The 20235-nt window shown below is 41.9% G+C and overlaps 1 protein-coding gene across 5 annotated transcripts in view; it reads left to right on the top strand.

Moving 5' to 3' along the window:
* LOC308192121 (uncharacterized protein) overlaps positions 1-20235 on the top strand; it is a gene marked incomplete at its 5' end in the record, with an annotated part of 233436 nt that overhangs the window by 198959 nt on the left and 14242 nt on the right. For 4 of the 5 annotated variants that reach the window (XM_080585352.1, XM_080585353.1, XM_080585354.1 and 1 more), the window contains one exon: positions 3907-3997. In XM_080585352.1, coding sequence (XP_080441478.1) covers positions 3907-3997 — 91 coding nt within the window. Of the gene's footprint in view, positions 1-3906; positions 4002-4285; positions 5557-5892; positions 10295-12600; positions 12769-20235 lie in introns of all 5 variants that reach the window. The other variant, XM_080585356.1, reaches the window with a different exon arrangement.

Raw genomic sequence — 20235 nt, forward strand, 5'->3', positions numbered from 1 at the left:
CCTGACCTGACGATGCTTTCCAACTTGCAATAGGAACGCGCTCCCTGTGCCGCCGCGGCTCACAACCCATGTCTTGCTGTAATTGCCTTCTGACAGCTACCTGGATTTACTCATCTGTTTCCCCCTTTTCCAGTGAAACCTGAAACCAGGTGAAACTTGCCCAGCATCAGGTTTCACTTCCAAACTGAAATTCAAAGCCAAAAGAAGTCCCGGGTCTTCTAAGGTTCACCAGCCTCTTGTCAGCCCGGGACTCAGACACGTGCTAGCCTAAGCCAATTTGAAACTGTCAGTGGAAATAACGTGAATCAAAGTCTTGTCTCATTGCTTTTGGATGCACTTGCCTTTAACAAATTTTGTTTACTCTGTATATTTCTCTTCCTCTTTTGTGTGTCCTCTATTGAATAGCATATATTGATCATTTTATTGCACTGGGTCTTGACATGTCTTAGGTACGGGACAAATGCCCATCTTTTAATGGGTGGCATAATGATGTAAATTAAAACGTATCACAGAAATTCACATGATATTTGTGAATGTGTCCAAGACAAGCCTCTCACTGAAGAAGTTTTGCTTAGGTAAAAAGAAACAGGTATGTTCAATTAGGTACAAATTTGGCATACTGGGATTATTTTTAGTTATTAAAAAATAATAATATATTTTTATTAAGAAAAAAAAAAGGAATGCCAATGGTAGTTTACTTTGGATAATTCTGCTAAGCAGCTGGATTTTGTGGAGATTATGTAAACTGAAGTAATTGCCAGACTTCTGATGTGTGTTTCTTGTTAGCCATAATTTAAAGCTATATTAAATTTTCTGGCTTTCACCCTTAGTTCCATATGATCTGTCCTTTGTGTAGGGCCAGAAGTGGTGAGTAAACGATAACTATGACAGTCCTGAAATTCCTCTCTTCCTAAGCTAGCCCTTAGACTCATCTTCTCCTAGGTGTATATTACAGCTGTCTTAAGGCTATTCTAGCTTATGCCTGCTTGAATCCTGTGGGGATATCCACACAGCAGGAAAGAGCAAGACTGTCCTTACTGCACAGGTTTTACTTATTGTTTCAGGGCAACATTTGTGCCAGCCATATTTCACATTACCTTTGGATCAAAGGTTTTCAAAAGTGGTAGTTTCATAAAGAAGCCAGAGTTAAAAACATGGGAGCTACAAAACTAGGTAGAGCCCAATATCCTGAAGGTACCCAATTGTACACATAAGCTACACTAAAGATAGCAGTGAGAAAAGTGGGAAAAGCACCAATGTGATAAGGCAGCAGCTGTGAACAGCTCAGTGGTCTACAGAAATTCTCCTGCTGTCGCAACCACTAGCAAAGCGACCCGGGGTGAGGGTGAAGCCACGGTAAGAAATGTGAACAAAAATGCAAACACAAGCCCAGCCAACAAAGCATGTTTTATCACTGTTCAAGACTGTGACTTTTTCCAGCATATCAAAATTACCATCCTACACTCTTCCGGGGATATCTGCTGTGAAAGTTCAACATCTGATCAGCCTCAGAAGCTCTCGTCTGGTGCCTGTGGTGGGAATGAAAGTATGAGAGCAGCATTAAGTCACTGTATCAAATCTGAAGAAAATTCTTGATAGGAGAGAATAACTGTAGTCTTGATTCCCATTGCTATTCCTGGAGAAACTAATGCTTCAATCACAGTTGGAGCTCAGCTCCTCTCCTTTCCTGGCCCTTGGGACCGTCACAGGCAAGTCCCAAAGAAGTGTGCTGACATCTACGGGGCAGTTTTGCCTCAAGAGCTGAGGCTGGACATGGTGGGGGCAAAACCATGGGCTGTGTCTGTGGTTCTCGCTCCCCTCTGCAATGCTCAGCCCTGCTCTGCATTTACCTTTTGTTGTCTTTAGCATTCAGCTGGGCTGTTGCCTTTCTTTCACATTCACAGTTGTTAATGTAGCTTTGTGGTTGTTTCCTTTGTCCCTCCCTGTCCTTCCACCATTCCATCTCTTTGAGGAAGGCAGGTGGCACTCTGAGTGCAGAGCTGAATTAATAACTAATCCGTAATGCTGGGAGAGGTTAGATGGCAAACCTTTGAATGGACGTGACTTAATATTGTGGTCTTCTTTAGATCCATGGATAGAGAAAGTAATTAAAGTGCTGCCAATGCTCTCAGGGAAGTGTGGAGTCACAGGTGGCAATTTAGTGACAGACAACTTGCAGGATCCTCTTTGTGGTGGGAGACTGGTTGTGGGATACATGGCATGCCTGCCTGGAAAAGCCCATATTTGACTTGACTGCCTTGTACTATTACCTCCCTTCTCTGAAACCATGAAGCATCAGGCTGCCTTGCACTCCCCGGGGGCAGGCTGTGGTTTTCACAGCTGCATTCATCTGACCTCTGCTGAGGTCAGGCACCGAGGCTGGCACTGACACTGCAGGTATGACAGCTGGTAACCAAAGTGAGCCACAGGACCACAGCTGGAGCTCAGTAGTCTCCCCCTGGGAGAAGCACCCCAAAGCAAAGGTGAAAGCCCTCCAAGCCAGGCATGCCACTCAGGGAAAGAGCCCAAAGCATCACAGCAACCTCACTTATCTCCTGGAACTGAGGCAGACCCAGGAGCATTTCCCTGTCAAGGCAGCCAGCAGCATGTGCAGAGCACTGGGAGCGCCCTCGAAACTGGTGCAGCTCCCAGAAAAAACACGTCTCATACCTCAGGCACTCATATTTTCATCGCCACAATGGGACCTCTGAGATGAAGCCCATCATTTGTGCTCCTGCCTGACACACATCTCTCCTGTAGGCTCTCGCCTCCACTGGCCCTTTGACATTGGCTTTGTCCTGCCAACATGCTGGTTGTCTTCTGGTATGGTATCCCTACGGTACTACTGGGGTTTTCGGGACCTCCTGTGTGGACAGCAAAATCTGGGTTTCAGCCACTGAGTAAAAAGAGTCCTTACTCTCCAGAGAGACCCTGGTCAGACTCCTGATACCAAAACAGCAGTGAGGTTACCCAGATGTTAAGCAGTGTCAGCATAACAACTTGCCACCTAGGGTCTCCTTGCCATAACTGGACGTAGCAGAAATCTTAGCATGGGGACAAGACAGCTTAAAGGACTAGGTGATTAGGATGTTCTATGCAAATCTCCAGAGTTGTGAGATAAGGTTTTCATCCTCTTAAAGAAATTCCATAATTTGCAAAAAGATCCTGCCAGTTCCATATTCCGACTCTCCTACAAATAATGGGTTATTAGAATTCAAATCACTATTTCAAAGGACACTTGCAAGAAACCAAAAAGAGATCTTGGGAACCTTGTACATGGTTTGAGTACTTAGCTTGATTTGAGATCATTCATTACACAGAAAAAATAGCATTTGGGGAAAATAGCAGTAAAGTACAGAGTACAAAACTTCCCCCTCTGATAATAAATTATATTTGTTCTTACACTACAGCTTGCTTTTATGTTTTATTCAGTCTGTGTTATTCACTAGAAGCTTGTTTGCCATTAATTTTTAACCAGAGCATGAAAAGGCCAAACTGTGTCTACGCAGAGAGCCCTTGCTCTGGATCATGCAGCATATCCCCATGTGCCTCTGTGGGCTGGGTACCTCTCCTCTGAACCTCACCGTGTGCTCCGTCAGAGCACCGGCACCTTTGCCTGGCTACTGCAGCCCTGCACCCATCTTTGGTGTCCGCAAACCTGTGATATGCACCAGGAGAAGGACCGGATGGAAAAGAAGAGTAGCACCGTCTCTGAGCCAGTGGAGACCCCTTACTCTCACTATCCAAATATATCTTGCCTGTCACTTTTAATGTTATCTGTGCTAATAGGTATTCAAAAAAGAATAACTGGTTATTCTTCCTGTAACCGCAGTGTTTTTTCGAACCATTGTAGCCACTCCTAGCTATTTTTTTTTTAGTGATTTACCTTTTCCTTTCATTTTTCAGAGCCCTCAGAAAGCTGAACAGAGGCACCCAGAGGACCGTGAATACTGGCAGGACTCCTCAAGATTGATTTGTGCAGTGCTGGAAGATGATAGTAGGTAACTGGACTCCTCCAAACAACAACCAACTGAAATTCAAGCTAGTGATTTATCAACAGATTGGTGAACTTATTTTCTAAACAGCTCCTTCTCATATTTTGCTCCAAATACATTGGTAGGGTCTATCTGCTTCACATTTGTGTGGTGGATTTACTTTTCATGCACCTGCTATTACTGTTATGTTTCACTGACGAGGAGAGGCAAAGATTTTCTCTTCTGAGCTGTTATTGAATTACATTTATTTTCCTGTGCTTTTTTCTCATCTCTTTCTCTCTCTGGAAAAGATCTCAGATTCACAGCCTTCACGCCTGAGTGATCCACGGAGCTCCATTTCCTGCCTGTTTCAGGGCCTTCGGTAACAGAAGTCATCTCTCTCTGGTCTCTGAAGTGGAAAAGCTAACTGTTCCCTTCAGAAAGAAAACCCCTTTTGTTCCTACTTTATTACTTATGACTAACGACATTATGAAGGGCTTTGCTGTTGTGTTTCTGTCCTTGCTGCTGCTGGGGGTGTATCACAGTGTGCATTCATGGACTTGATGCTACATACCCAAGCAAACGTGCTCTTCACAGTGTTGCTGTGGGCTGTGTGGCACGTGCCGTATTTTGGGCAAAATCCTCATCACTTCTCTGAGGCTGTGCATCCCCAGAACTCCAGATGCCTCTTCCCTGCTCACAGAGGATTACCTTGGTTGGAGTAGCACCACAAGGTAGCAGCCAGGCCCAACAATCTCAGCAAAGGTTTTTACGAAGCAAAGGGTGCAGCTATCATCTGCATCTGCCTAGGCTGAGTTATCTCCAATTCACCGCTGCCTGGGATTGCTTGTTATTGATTCCTGTAAATTGTCCTATTTGTCTGAGCGCTGCCCAGATGAACAGCAGACGCTTGAGAAACCGAAATAGGAGTCAGCCACAGGGTTCAGAGATTAATCTGTCCCTTTGGGGTGCTGAACAGCCAGAAATCCAAATAGCTTGTTGTAAGAGGCTTAACAATGCAGAACAGCTGATTTCAGATTCATCCATTGAAAACATACATTCATGTTGTTGGATGTTGGAATAATGCTAAATCACTTTAATCTAAACCACGTTTGAATACAACTCCCACAGTTTAAAGGGCACTGAATTAATCTTGTGAGTAACAGAGTTGCCTCGTAAAATGCATTTGTGTGATGTTGTAAGAAACTTATAAGAAACTTGACTGTGAAGGGGGCAGCTCTTTGAACTTGTAAACCCTCGCTGTTTAGAAATATATAGCTGTTTGAACACAAGTCTAAACGCAGCAGAATTTGAACAAACTGTTCCTCTGCTTTCCCATATTTTAATGTGCTCATCAGTGAATATTTATGTATGAACCCTGTAGTAAGCACAGTCGTCATTTCTCAGCTGTCTCCAATTGGCAGATCGATGAAAAATTTGGTGTGCTCCCACTCAATTGAAAAAAGTAACTAACAGGCTGCTAGGTCATTTTCTCTCAACGTTAATCCATCATTATCACCTGAAGTGCATTACTTTGAAGACTGAAGAAGGTCCATATTTCAATTTAAATGATGCCTAACAGGTATAAGCTTGACATTTTCAGTTCCCACTAAGGCTTAAACAGCTGACAACATTTTATTTTGCTGAGAATATATCTTTTCCTCCTCAAGGTTTTCTATACAAAGACTTTGCAGTAGGCATGCCTTTATGCTAACCAGAGACAAGTCTAGTTAGTTATTCAGAAACGCCTGCATTTTGCAGGGCTTTAAATTATAACTGTGTAAGAAAGAAGTTTTTTTCCCTGTTCTTTTTTTCCTGCTTGCAGCTAAAATCTTTGTTATCTTGGAAAAGGAGGATAATATTAGATACCTGCTATAATTGGGAAAGAAATGCAGGAATCTGTGGTTTTTTTTTGCAGCAGCCAGATGGGCTTCAGCCTGGATCTGTCATCTCGCAGTGGTAAAGGAAGGGTAGTAGCCTGTTTTGGGTGAAAAGGCAGGAAGGATTTCTACGGCTATCCTTTTGGAGGTATAGCTTGTGTTCCTCAAACTTGCTGTGGACCATGGACTGGAATATTGCTGCTACCCTACATTCAGAAGCAGTTTGGAGAGTGATTCCAATCCTTCCCTATGTTTCCCTTAAGGCACACGTATGCAGAAATACATGCCATGCGTAATACAGTTGCCAAAGGTTGAGAATGTCAGGTTCACTCAGGCCTCAAGAACCCGCAGATGTTTCAAATCAAAATGTTGCCTTAATAGGAATAATGAGGTGCTTGAGAGAATATTTTGGTCTGTGCCACTTGAATGGGAAAAATTATCTTCTGTGTACTCCGGGCATTCTGTTCATCCAAGCATCTTTGGCTCAACCCCCTTCCCATAAGTTATCCAGAGAAGAAAGCTGGTGATTTTTCTCTACAGCAATTATGGATGTAATTTACTACCTTAAAAATGTCCAGATACATGGTAAGGTATTCTGAACCAATGCTGAGTGATCTGTTTCCAGCGCTGGTGGACTGGGGTGCAGTCACCTTTCAGGGTACATCTGCAACAGTGCCAGGCAGCAGGTGCACAGCTGCCCACGGTGGGAGGAATTTTGGAGAAAAGTAGTCCCAGGTGTACTTTATTTCACCTTGGGCACAGCAAAAGCATGTCTTGTAGCAAACAGATGGATTCCAGTGTGGGTTTGTCATGTAGAGAAGATGGTAGCTCCTTTTCAGAGAAAGGAAGGAACTGCAGCTGTTGGAGACCTGCTGCCTAAAAGGTCATGGGAGAAGACAGAAAGCATTTTTACACGGCATCCCACTCTTCCTGGGAGAGTCCTTGGAGTCTGGGCCACAGCATTTGCTGGATGTAATTCCCTCTCTGTTTAACTGAGAGGATTTTTCCTCCTCATGCTACCATTCCTTAGAGAGTCTATCTCATGCTGAGAGGCTTTGCATAGTTAATTATTAATTATACGTAATTTCAAAATAGTGCTTTGAAATTATTTCCTTTTGTTTATTTCATGAAACAACAGCAAAACAAACACAGCACATTCCCCCAAATTATAGTGTTTCCTTTACTGACGTATTTTACGTGAGATTGTTCTTTTATGGGAAATTACACAGCTCGTTAGTTTCTGGAATAATTGGTATCCAATGGTGTAATCAAATCACAGGCTACAAATAAAAGGAATTTTAAGGTTCGAAATCTTCATTGAGCTTGTCTCTCAAAGCATCCTCTTTTTTGGATGCGTCTTGCTAGCTCAACAAAATCCAGTTTATGTGTTTTGCCTAAAATGTTTACCCATCAGAACGACCATTCCTATAAGTAACAGAATATCAAATGTTTTAGGCATACTGTATTAATATCATATAAACACACTGACAGCTTAAAGGTTATTCTCAAAAGAGACTAATGAAGACACACACAACAATAACATTTACACACAGAAAGGCTGAAAGGAGACAGGCCACTAAGCAAGAACATCTTTTTTTTGAACCTGGAAGTTTTTACAACTATTTTGGAAGCTACTGATGTACATTTTCCTGTCTTCCATTAGCTTTAAAACAACATTAAACCCATTCTATTTCTTCTGCCCATCTAGATGCATTCCTCACTGTGGTAGCTTAGCCTTATTATCTCAAAGCATTATATCTATTCAGATATATCATCATTAGGTGATAAGAGTCCTATAAAAATAAAATTCAGTAAGGTGAATTGGATTTGTAGCTACATACTTAAAGGTCTGATCTTCATGAGATACTGAGAATTCATTTCCACTGCTTGTGCTGGTGGTGCATATAAACTAAAGAGCTAACAATAAGTACTTAAGACCATTTAAATGTATGTGGGTGTATATATATATATACATATATATGTAGAGAGAAAAAAATGAGACACACATATTTAGAGACATAAATATGTATAAATTCAGGTGATGTCCTTTGAAGAAAAAATATTTCAGAGGAAACTGTGGGCTCCTGAAAGGATGAAGTAGAGTGCCCAGTAAAAGGGGTCAAGCTTAGTCTTGAAAACCAGTATTTTATCCATCAGGAAAACAATGGGTTAATTGTATGTATGTGTATGTATAAAGACATGTGCATATATATCTTTGGGTCAAAATATATCTTTATTTCCTTGCAGTGAAGGTGGAAGACACAGCTAGGCAGATAACATTGGCCAGACTTGCATTAATGCCCCATGTGTCTGCCAAGTGAAAATCTGCCGAGTCTCTAAGAGTATAACTCTAATTTCTGCTTCCCTCAGCCTCCTTGCCAGAAAGAATTCACTGCTTGGAGTCCCTCTTTTGTGGTGTTAGAGCTGAGACCCTCTGAGAGAGTGTCCATACATATATCATTTCTATTCTTCCCACGTGTTTTAAAATCCACACTCCAAACTGTCGTGCATTGTCCATTTCTGTCCATCATTCATAGCTGAACAAAACGGAGGGCTATGAATAATGGTAATGGAAAAAGCAGCAGGCAAATGTAATCTACAGAAATGCTGGGTGGGGAGCAGCATCTCTGACTGTACTTGACTTGTATTTATATGGGCTACTATTAATAATAAACATAGTCTCTACTCCTTTGCCATATGATAAGCATCATGTTCAGTATAGAGTTTCGAGATTTGGATCTGTCATTTAAACCTCTGAAATGATGCATACACGACCAGATCTGAACCATCGGAACTGTTAGAGGTACAACAGTTCTGTAAAGTCCACAGCAGGGCAAGGTGCTGCTACCATGAGAGCTGCATTTGCTGGCTCTCCAGAGGAAAAAGGTCATGCTGGGCCAGTGTGGTTTTCAGTGCTCAGCTTTCCTTCGGTGATATTGTTAGACACGCAGAATATTTAAACAGGTTTTATGGCAACTGGCAAATCAACTGCTGCGAAATGATATGTATAACAAGGGACCTAAGGAAAGACTAAAAATATAATCCCTAATCTAAAGCATCTGACATGTTTTCTGGACAGTAGTTTGGTATTACCCAGATGTACGCTCATAGAGCTGTCTATGCAAATCAAAAACATCCATCATACTGAAAGGAGTTTAATTATAAAAGTTTTGCTTTTCTAGTGAAACTGGAACTTCAATTTCAGTTATTCCTGGTCTCACACCACTTAGCTTCTCCTTCTAAATTATATTTTGTTGTATGTCCATCACTCTAAAGCTGTCGGAATCATGGTAACACAACACTGATTCCTAAAATGGAGAAGGAGACCTTCAAACCCCCTATGTTGCTGATGGGAAGTATTCCTTAACCATTGCAATATTTTTAGTTTCTGAATTTATGAAAACAGTGGGTATTAATGAGGACGGGTATGACGGTGTGTGAGTGGTCAGATCCCGAGGACAGCTACCACCATCACAGCCAGCAGCTCAGCTTGAAAGAAGCTTTGGCACCTCTGGTAATGCCAAATTACTGACCTTGAGGTGAGCGTTGTAATTTAGTAACCCACAGACCCCACCAACTTAGAAGCAGCAAATTTCAACATTATCTTTACACATGGTAATTTCTTGCTTGTGCTAGCTTATTCCCATGGTCAGGGACCCAGATGGCCATGCCTGTGCTGCTAAGACATCTGGGGTCAAACTCCTGCCCCTGCCACTGTGATATTTTGCTCCAATAAAAGCAGTTTATAGCACTTCTGCTATACTTAGGGGTAATTACTTGTGGTACCAGACTGGTCAGAGAGGTTGGTGCCCAAGATCCTGACCTGGCTGGCACTGGAGCGGCTCAACCCTACCACAGGTGCAGAGAACAGTGCTTTGTCCTGTAAGGGAGGACAACACAGGCATAGAGGTGACACTGGCCACAGTGCCCCATAGAAAGAGAAGAGTGAAATGTCATTTTCTTGCATCGTGCTCAAGAATGGTGTGGGTATGGGTGTGTGACCTGGTTGAGATTTCTAATCTTTGGCAAAGAAATCCTTGAAGGACTATTTAATACTACAAAATATATATTATTTTAGTAGTCTGACTAGAAAAAGCATGCAGGTTTTCAGATTCAGATTTTGTTGATAGTTTTGTTGTTGCTGATGTTTTTTAATTTTTTTGCAAACGTGACCTATTTGGAGTGTATCTCTTCTCAGGTGACCCTTATTATTAGCCTGCTGGGAGCTTGCTATTTTTAGATATCTTTTCATGTAGAGGAAACAGGAAGCAGCTGTAATTAATAGATCTGCATTTATATACTCACTGCACTGGCCTTGAAGGGCTAGACTTTGCTAGCAGTTAGAGCAGTGTGGTTGCTTCTTGGTTAGTGTAGGTATTTACAGAAGTATCTGCAGCTGGTATTTTGCTCCTCTGACCTTGAGGAACTGAGCTGCTGGCAGTAAGAGTTCAAATATTTTTTTTCCTTTTTTAAATTTTATGATAATAAATGATCCTAATGATAGCTAGTATTTGTACAAAAGTGTAATGCTACATGAACTGTAAGATGTTTCTGAAGCTTTGTGGGTATGTTTGAGTCTGTTGGGGATCCTGACCTGTGGTTTAAGAAACACTAGGGTGAAGTGTTGAGCAATGAAATTAAGTGAATTTCTATTAATGACCTTGCAGTTCAGTATCTGATGCTTCTTACAACACAAAAGTAACTTAGTGTATCTGAAGTGATCCAGGAAATCAGAGTCTCATAAACAAATGCAGCTTTCTCTTTTGTATACCTAGGGGAATGTACTTACTGGGTGCTGGTATAGGAAGTGCTAGAAAGAAACATTAGTACTACGTATGGTGGACACCTTAATTTTCATTCTGTCCTAAAGATTCAAATTTACTTTATTAGTTCTGAGACTTACTGTGGCAGTAACTATCCTTCCTGTGAGGCTTCATATTTGTTAAGACATCCTTCTTTCTCCTCTCCCCCCTCCCCTCCCAATTGTTTAACATTCTAGTAAGCTTATTTTAACAGTACATTCTCTTATCGTTTTAAGAAAATGTAACTAAAGTGGGATGGTCATGGGTTTACACTTCTGAAAGCCACCAGAGCACTCCTTTCAGATTGCACAGCAATATAAGGCAAAATCTTGTGTGTTTTGCATTATTTATTTATTTATTTATTTTTGTGGAATGAAAATACAGTTACTACCCCAAGTAAGGTTGAAGTGTGCAGCTGTCTGGACAGTCCTGAGGGTAACTGAATTCTTAACATTCACTCCACTTACTCCAATCTCCTCCTATGAATAGTTAAGCAGAGTTCAAGGTAGCTTTAAAATAGTGCGAAGTATCACTTTTATTGTGGACACCCTCTCTTGAATGAGAACCTGTCCCCTTCAGGATAACAAGGGGAAGACTTCAGTCTACTTTCTCTGAGTCTTTATTTCTAACATAGTTATTTTAATTAACTATTTTAACTTTCTTCTTTTGTTTAGTATAGCTAGCCACTTTTAAGCAAAGCTGTAATTCAATATAGTATGCTTTTATTACTACAGCTAAATTTCCTCTGCCCGATAATAACTGGACAGGTGGTTAGCCACCATTTTATGAGCAGTTAAACCATTTAGCACATCACCACTAGTTTTGCATTAGCACTGACCCTGGGATTCATTACATGGTTCAGCAGTACAGAAACATAATGCATTATGCCCCAGTAGGGTTCACCTCAGGCTGAAATCTGCAAGATTTTCACTCTTATGTCTGTGAAAACTCAAGAGTCTTGCAAGAGGCATAGTTACACTAGACTGCTTGTCTGTGGACCATCCCTGCATCCTTGCGATGAATTCGATGGTAGTGAAAAGTGCTAAAATGACGCCAGACTGGAGTCTTCCATCCACTCTGCCAGGGGAAAGATGCAGCCTGTGTGTTTGATGCCCAGCCCCTGTTGGGAGGGTGTTTCCCATCCCAGCCTGCCTTGGTGGAAAAAAGAAAAAACAAAGAGAAGAGAAGAAAATGGGGAAAAAGGGGGAGGGGAAGAGGGAAATACTCATTCTTTTAATCATTTGCCCCCACACACACCGATGGAACTTCCAGCAGTTACTGCTAACCTCGTGATGGTGTTTGTCATATAGATATGCAGCCATTAGAAATATGAGAACCATCTGGTTCCTTTCTCCTAGAGAGCAAACAGCTATCTGCCAAGGTGGGCTGAAGTCAGATGGAGTATCTCAAGATAAAAGGTTTTTCTTTCTGTAGTTTCTCTCAGCCACCCAAAATAACTATTTATTTTCTTCCCTAGTGTTACTAAGTATAGCTATGTGAGGGTCTTCCTTCTAGTCCTCTTTTCTAGAGCTCTGCCCTTTGCACCTCTCACCTCTTTCACCATTTCCATTTAATTCCAGCTCAGTTCAGAATTTGCCTGTGAGTAAGACAGAAATAGCTAAGTAGTCAAATCTGCAGTAAAGATTAATCTTGACCTATGAACTGAATTTTTAAAGGCTGTTTAATAAATTTATTTAAGAATGATGGGGATTTTGAAATTGAGAGCTGCCCCTCTCACAAAAGGAGGAAAAAATGCGTTTCAGAGACTGCTGTTTTCTCAGACTCCTACCCCTATTTGTTAGACCCTAAGGCTATTTGTTAGTCTTCTAACAAATTAGACAACTTCTCAGAACAGTCCAGTTCTTTAAAGATGATGACTCTATGGATAATAATAAATGTAAATGCTTTCTGGAAAATCAGTCATTTATTTATTTATTTTTCCAGTGGGAAGACCTGAAACTCACAGAACCCTCTTTAGGATGTTGGGGCTGAACCTGTGCCATCCTCCCTTACCAAGGCTCCTTCAGCCCCTGCCTCTGGGCTCCTTCTCCTTCCAGCAGCCTAATTTTGGGAGATGCTCAGCTGAGTGCACAACAAGGCTGTGAGACACTGGTAATGTCCCCCTGGCGCCCTACCCTTTAGGGAAACTGCAAACTACTTGACACGCAGACTTCCAAGAAATTTGCAAAAAGTTCTCTGGCAAGCCAAGAAACAACAGTTTACAAGATGGAAATACATGTATTGATGTTTGATTTCTTGCTGCCCAAACATACTTTGGGGCTTCGTTTAGCCTGAGCTCAACTGCTGGTTGTTTATACAGGCTACTGGCTGTTTACATTAGGTCAATACACAGGACGGGCTGTTTATACCAGACCAGCAACAAATTCCACAGCATGGTCTGTGTCTACCACTGCTGATCTTTTATATGTGCAGAGCTGGAAAGAAATAAAAACTCAGCTCTGGAAATAAACAAGCAACAAACCCTCCTATGTGTGGAGTATTCCCTCTTGCCTGAGAAATGACCAGCACCATAACTTTTTAATGGTATGTTCAAAAATACACAGCATGGGGAATTAGCCTGGCACATCGTGAATGGTAAATGATGGGGAAGGGTGGAAGAGAAAGGGTGCAGTCCAAGCTGATGTTTGTCTCCATCTACAGGGGATGCAAAGGACATGTTGGTAAGCACTTAACTAGTCTATTTCAGCTGCAAATACAGATTTGCAGTGTGTTTAACTCAGAGTGTAGCTGGCTTCAGATCCCTAGCTAAATGGAGAGATGCCTATGCTTGAGTGTTTCTCTTCTAAGTGATTCTGGGAAATCAGAAATCTCTTACTGTTTCTGGAAAATGCAGTCTTGATACTTAAATCTTCAGTTCTATATATCTTTCACTCACCTCATCAGTTCTGTATGTGTTTGACTTTTAATTCCAAATGAATTTTGACTTTCTTTCAGTTCTGGGCCTCAGCTGCCTGTGCTTTCCTGGCTGTGGCCCTAGGAAGGAGTGCAGAGGGAAAGGACATGGGGTTAAGCAATACCCACCCAAAAAAGGATTATTGCCCCTACTGCTTGTCAGCTAAGCTAGCTGGAGCCTAGTCACCTATGTCTTCTTAAGGGCTGGTGAAGAGAATAGGTATCTCCTGTGGGTGTGGTGTTTTTTTTTTTTCAATTCAACACAGAAATGGACTACTTCTTGTGCCCAACCCTGCCACCAGGAGAGGGCCACTTGGAAACTGTATGGCAATGTTCCCATGCCTGGAAGACTTAATTCCCCTTTGCCTCCTGTATCTTGTTTGTTGCTTCCAGATGTGCATTTCTATACCTGTGTCATGCAGGATCAAATGAATCATAATGTTAATGACAGATTTTATTAATAGAGCAACTGGTTTAGCATAGCTGATACTATTTTCATCAGGAACTGGAGGCCTACTGGGGCTCCCCATGCTTGCCATCAAGCTGAGAGGTGGTTTAATGAACTGCCTCCTCTAAGGGTTGGCTCACACTTAATTCTGAACAAGAAATTACTGCCATACTAGTTAGTCTGTTTTCCCTGCAATAATATCATTGGGGTGAATTTAATATGGTATCAAAGTTTTGGCTGGGTTTTATGTTTCACTTGAACCTTACTTGAATACCCCAGAGTTACAACACTGGGTCATGAGGCACCTCATTTGCCAGGTCTGCCCAAATGTAGTAATTTTTTTCTTTGCCTGCCTTTGAAATCTACCAGTTAAATTATAAAAGTTATTCATGAAATAGGCAATGTTGGACGCGCTCCTGACAGTTACACAAGAAGGAACTGAAGCTCTCAGAGAAACAGAAGCTCTTAAATTTTGGCAGCATTCAGTAAACTGTCTCACATTAATAAATAACTGACATAATTTTAAACTTTTTACTCCTTTACAGATGCCTCTCACTTGGCAGCTGGCCTCTTCCCAGCCAAGTCAGGAGTAAAAACTCCCAATGATTACAGCTGGCCTAAGGGTCAGGAGGCTGAGGCAGGATGCTGCAGTGCTCTGGGGGGAGCAGAGAGCAGCAGCCACTCAGAGAAGCCCCTGTGAGTGAGGAGGTTCAGCCTGATCTTCTTTAAAAGCTTTTGCTCAGTTTTTTAATCTCAGGCATGGATGCACTCTGCGGGGATCTGCTTCCAGCTCTGCTTTGCTGACTCTCTTCGCTCATATTTCATTCTAAGAAAAACAAGCTGTGTGGTAGTGGCAGCTGTGTGGGTCAGATTTGGGGAGGTGAGGTGTGCATCCAGGCAAATGAATGCTTGCCAGAGGGGATAAGGCGGCCGTACCTTTCTTTTCCTTTCCCCTAAATCGGCCCCCCTCAACCCATGTGTACACAGTCTCACACATTGTGAGACGATGTTTTTGTGCAGCTGCTAGTGCTGCATCCATTTCTCAGTGCCTGCTGACTTCAGGGGCAAGGAAACATGCTCCTTGCAGCTTATAGACCTGTAGCTGGTGTGCAAGGGCGCAGACACACCTATACCAGACAGAATAAAAATCCCACTCCAGTATTTAAACCTCAAGTTGTAGTCCCAGTATGGTGTTTTTTTTTCCTCTTCTCTCCTCTAAATGGCTGAATTTAGGTAAAGAGCAAAACACAGGTTCCAGGATGGTTCCTGGTTTTGCCTGAAAATTCAGAGTGTGTCCCAGTGAGGTGGCACCTCCTGATATCACCCTCAAGGAATTTCTTCTGTGTTGTGCAGGATTGGGCCTGCAGCTCATATGCTGGCCTTTTGGTTCAATGTGAGTTTGGAGTAACCTGGGATTTGAACCATAGTAACTGAAGCAGAAATTTGCCCTTAGCAAACATAGTACTGTTTCATTGGGCTCTTTACTTGCTTGTTTAATGTAACAAATGCACCAGTTTTCTAACGACTTTAAAAGCCGTTCATCAATAAATCCATTGGGCTGCTTGGCTTGTATTACATGCCACTGATTAACTACCATTAAATTAGCAGTTAGCGTAATCAGATATAAACATTCCTTTGTGGCTAAGCTGTTAAACTTTTTTCCTTTTTACAATTGCATGTAACACATGTCGGCACGAGACAGACTCAGTAATTTCACATTACTGCAGCTAAATTATGTTTGTGGGCTCCAGAAACGCTTCTGGTGCTACCAGGCTCGTAAACACCTACCTGGCAGGGAAAAGCTACAACTTCTGCCCCAGAGCACTGGGAGTTTAACAGAATTCAGCACAGTACAGTGACTGAATTTATTGCATAAATCTATGCATGGGCTATGGACAAGCAATTGATACAAGGAGTTCAGAACAGTTTTGCTGCCCTTCGAAGCTGATTTTCACCCTGGATCTTGTTATTAATGGGTGTAAGTCAGCACCCAGCTTGCTATGAGAGATCATGAAAGAAAGGTAGACATCTGGAATTTAAAAGGAGAGCAGTGTAACTCTGTGTGGCTTTCAGCTCTAGGAACCCAGAACTACTCCATGCTGTAGTAGTCAAAAGTAAATTTTGATTTTTCAAAAGGAGAAATTTCTTCCATGTTTATTTATAGAGTAGAATCGACTATATTTTATGTGTAGCTCTGCAGCCTCTCAATTTCTACACATTTTGATAAATCTTGTATAGCTAGAAACAAAATACACAGCTGCAGTGATACCTGGTCATTTTCTTATATGCCTGTGCAATACAGAACACAGGGAAGTTATTACTTGAAGTAGCTATCTCAGAGCCAATGTTAAATCACAAAAAATAACTAGCAAAAATGTTACCATTACAGCTTTTCATTCCCTCACAATGACAGAAAATAACTAGAGCTTGTAGCACAGCCAAAAGATGAGTAAACTTATCTTTAGACACCCTCCACCCCCCCCCCCCAACAAAAAAAAAAAAGCTAAAAAGCTATGGATAGAATTTTAAAAGTTTGGGATAGTGGGCTTTGGATTTTAGTTATTTATTTGTCTGTATTAACTATGATAATATTTTAATCACTTAGATGTTATTGTTCTAGCTTTTAGATATTTATATACTTTAGATTATACTTGCATATCATTATGGGTAAAAACTGGCACCAACAAATATTGGTATAAATATTTTGTAAGTTGGAAACTGAAATACTAGATGAACTGTTTTAAAATTCAGTTTTGCATCTTTAAGAAAATATAATATTTGATGCACGTCATTCAATTTTTTTCTTTTCCTCTTTTTCCCCTCCCTCCCCATTTTAGTTGTACTGTTTCAAAATACTATATGGATTGTTGTTTTTTTGATAATTTGCTGTCATTTGCTCTCACAGAAACTTGTAGTTCCTCAGGCTTTACTCAAAATGCTTTCCTGAACTGTCAGCCTTGAAATGTGGAAAAAAAAAGTGACAATTCAGCTTAGTTGCATGTGCTGTCTTATATTATCCTAGGTTTGATGATTTGAGAAACATGTGATACAAGTTACTTGGATTTCTAAAACCTAATAGTAAGACACTCTCCAAACTTATTCTCCCTCATCCTATGAGAAAAGCTAATCTATATGGTTGCTCTTAATATTTTCTTCAGGCGTGTAAACCTGTAGGAACTGGACTAGCGTGTTGACTCCCTCAATTAACTTTAATCTAATATCCTGCCTATTTAAATCAGAGTAAACATTGGTGTATAGGGTTAAGGGAAAGAGTTGAACTGAAAAAGATTTATTTAAGGATTAGTGTAGTAGCTAAATTAGAATTAAATCCAGGAAGTAAACATCCCAGCAATGCAATTTGTGGGAAACCAGACCACAGCAAAGATCAGTGGTTTGAAACAATAATGTGCCACCATGGTAAGAGAAAGGCAGAAGGGGAGTAACAAGTAAATCAAGCGTTACTGTACAAATAAGACTAAGCCTGTTACTTGCCACACAGGTTGTGGGGAAACTCCTAATTAAGTGCAATGGAAATAAATGTGTATCCTCCCTATCTTTCTCACTGCTTTGCTTAGCTGAAATACATTGGGAACCAAAACACTCAGAGCAAGTAAAACACAAGAAAAGGATAAACAAGTAGAAGAATCCCTGAAAGTATAGAAATCATTTGCTGTCATCAGAACTGCTACAACATCTAGCAAGAGTTTGCTAGAGCTTTTGGATGATAATATGAGCAAAACAAGCAGCTTCTCTCTACAGCATTAGGAACCATATTTGCCTGGTACATTAGTGCAAGGAAGTCTTCTCAGACATTGAAGAGACTTTTGTCTTTGTTCTGTCCAGAAATACCATAGTGCTTTAAATGGGACATGGATGGGCCCCCTGATATCAGTTTCCTCAACAAGGTGGCAGCTATGCTTGCAGGTGGCCCTGCAAGGTGATTCAGCTATGCCATGCTTTTTACAGAGACTTCTTTGAGGGGCTCAGCTCAATGCAAGTCTTCTCTGTCCTGACACTTGCTGAAGGCTTTAGGGCAGCTGCAGGCTTGCTCCATGGGTCTGGGAGCTGGCCAGAGGTTATTCTACCTGTATCTTTATCCTGTATGAAAAGGAATGGTTAAGATTTAAGTATAGTCCTAAGTGAAGCATCTCACGTGCCAGGGGCCCTCTGCATACTCAATGTAGATGACTACATTGTCAGATTCTGGAAGGCTGCCTCCAGAGTTCAAATAAAAAAACTAAGCCTGACTCTGGGTATTCATTTGCTTAGTATTAATTGAGATAGAAACATGCCATCTACTGAATTACCACTTTCAGACCTGAATTTTTGTTGGCAATTGGACTTCCAGATATTAATTTGATCAAATTCTACTGAATTGATGATAAAAATCTGACAAATCCAGTCTGGGGTAGTATGGCTGAAGGTTGCTGACTGACTAATTTATAAATTAGCAAAGGGCCTGCTCATTCAATAAATGCAGCTTTAACTTTTTTCTTATAACCCAACAGAGTCAGCAAATGTCAGATGTTTTATTTGCTATCAATATTAATTGGCAGAAAAGTTAGCCCCTTGCCCCAGTGTTGCCTGAGACAAGTTGAGCATGGCTGCTGGGGGCTGAGCAGCTGTGAGGGCCTGATGCGAGGCCTGGCGGCCATCCGGGCAGGGCTGGGAGCACATGCGAGTTGATCTGCTCCAGCAGAACACACAGATTGCTTCCCAGCCACGTATATAACTCAGGTTTTAATCGTTTTGGCAGTTCCTTTGCGCTTTAGACCCCCAAAAGACTGAAATGATCCAGCCAGCTTATTCCAAAGGAAAATGTCTGCATTTCAGTAATGCAGGCCTCTCACATGAGCTATTGTCTTGCAAAGGCAGGCAGCTTAGCATTTCATCTTTCTGACTAAAGCAGCTTTTAACAAGCTCTTTCTTGGCAAAAGGTTTTGGAATTAACGATGGCTGAAACACACCATGTGTCTCAGCAGCATACTTTACATGAACTGGCACCCCGCTTGGCAGGAGATGCAAAGAAATGCTGGGCCAGGGTTGACGTGGACCTTTGCAGTGCCTCTGTGAAGGGGCCGGTGGGGGGAGGACTGCAGCTTTGCTGCTCGTGCTGCCTTTCCTCCACAGGCAGGGCATGGTTTATGGGGGAAGATGGAGCTCAGCACCCACCCTCAGGCCTGAGGCGCCCTCCTGCACGTGGCCAGCACGAGCCACCCAGCCCTGCATGCCCCTTGTTCCCCCATATATGACCCCAGTTAGGATCAGGCATATATCCATCCCTAGTCACGTTGGGCCATCTGTTTTAAGGGTTTGTTGCTCTTTTTCACAGTGCATGGTGTCTCACTCTGGGAGTAGTGCCCCTGGCCCACCATTGATACTTTCCTCACACCTAGCAGGTTTGCATTTTTCTGGCAACACTGGAGAGCTTAGGTCTTTTATCAGTCCTTTCATCAGATGCTGGGGAAGAAAAGTCTTGTTATAAGCATGAAACAGACCTGGTATGCATACTAATGGTAAAATCTGTCCATAAATCAACTCAGTGAGGTACCACGGCATCTAAATAATTTAATTCTGCGAACTTTGAGTCATGAATAGTTACAAGAGGCTGCTTGGTTTCCAACGGAGTGCAAAGAGAAAATACAGAGTACTATTGCAAGGCTAAGTCCTATATACCTGTTTCTGAAAATCACATCTGGACCAGCCTCAGCCGAGACACTTACTGGGCGCTTCGGGCCTGTCTGCACCATTTTTTGGCATCCTGGCAGGCCCATCAAAAACATACCTGTTTGCATATTTATACTATTTAGACCGATGTGGTTTGCTGCCTTTGCCAGTGTCTGCTATACCACCAGCTTACCAGTAGCTTAGCTAGGGGAAATTTTTGTTTTATAGCAGCAGAAACCTTCGGTTAACCTGGCAGCACCATCTCTGGCCACTATTTGCTGGTATTGGTTCTATGGTCTGGTTCCTTGTGTGGCTACACCATCACTTGTGCTGGTTGGAGGCAGATGGTTTAGCAATAGTGAGATTGGGTGGCCAGGGCAGGAGAAAGCAATGTTGCTTCTGTGGCTGGGCTCACTTACAGTGAGGCTGTGATGAAGAGCCCATGCAACTCAGTGGGACTTTTTCCATTGACATCAACAGATTTTGGGAGCGGGTCTTTACACAGGATCAATGGGGAAAAAGCTAATTTACTTGTGGTGTCTTACAGCCCA

This window comes from Anser brachyrhynchus (genome assembly GCF_964034855.1).
Source record: "Anser brachyrhynchus genome assembly, chromosome: 3".
Lineage (NCBI taxonomy): Eukaryota > Metazoa > Chordata > Aves > Anseriformes > Anatidae > Anser > Anser brachyrhynchus.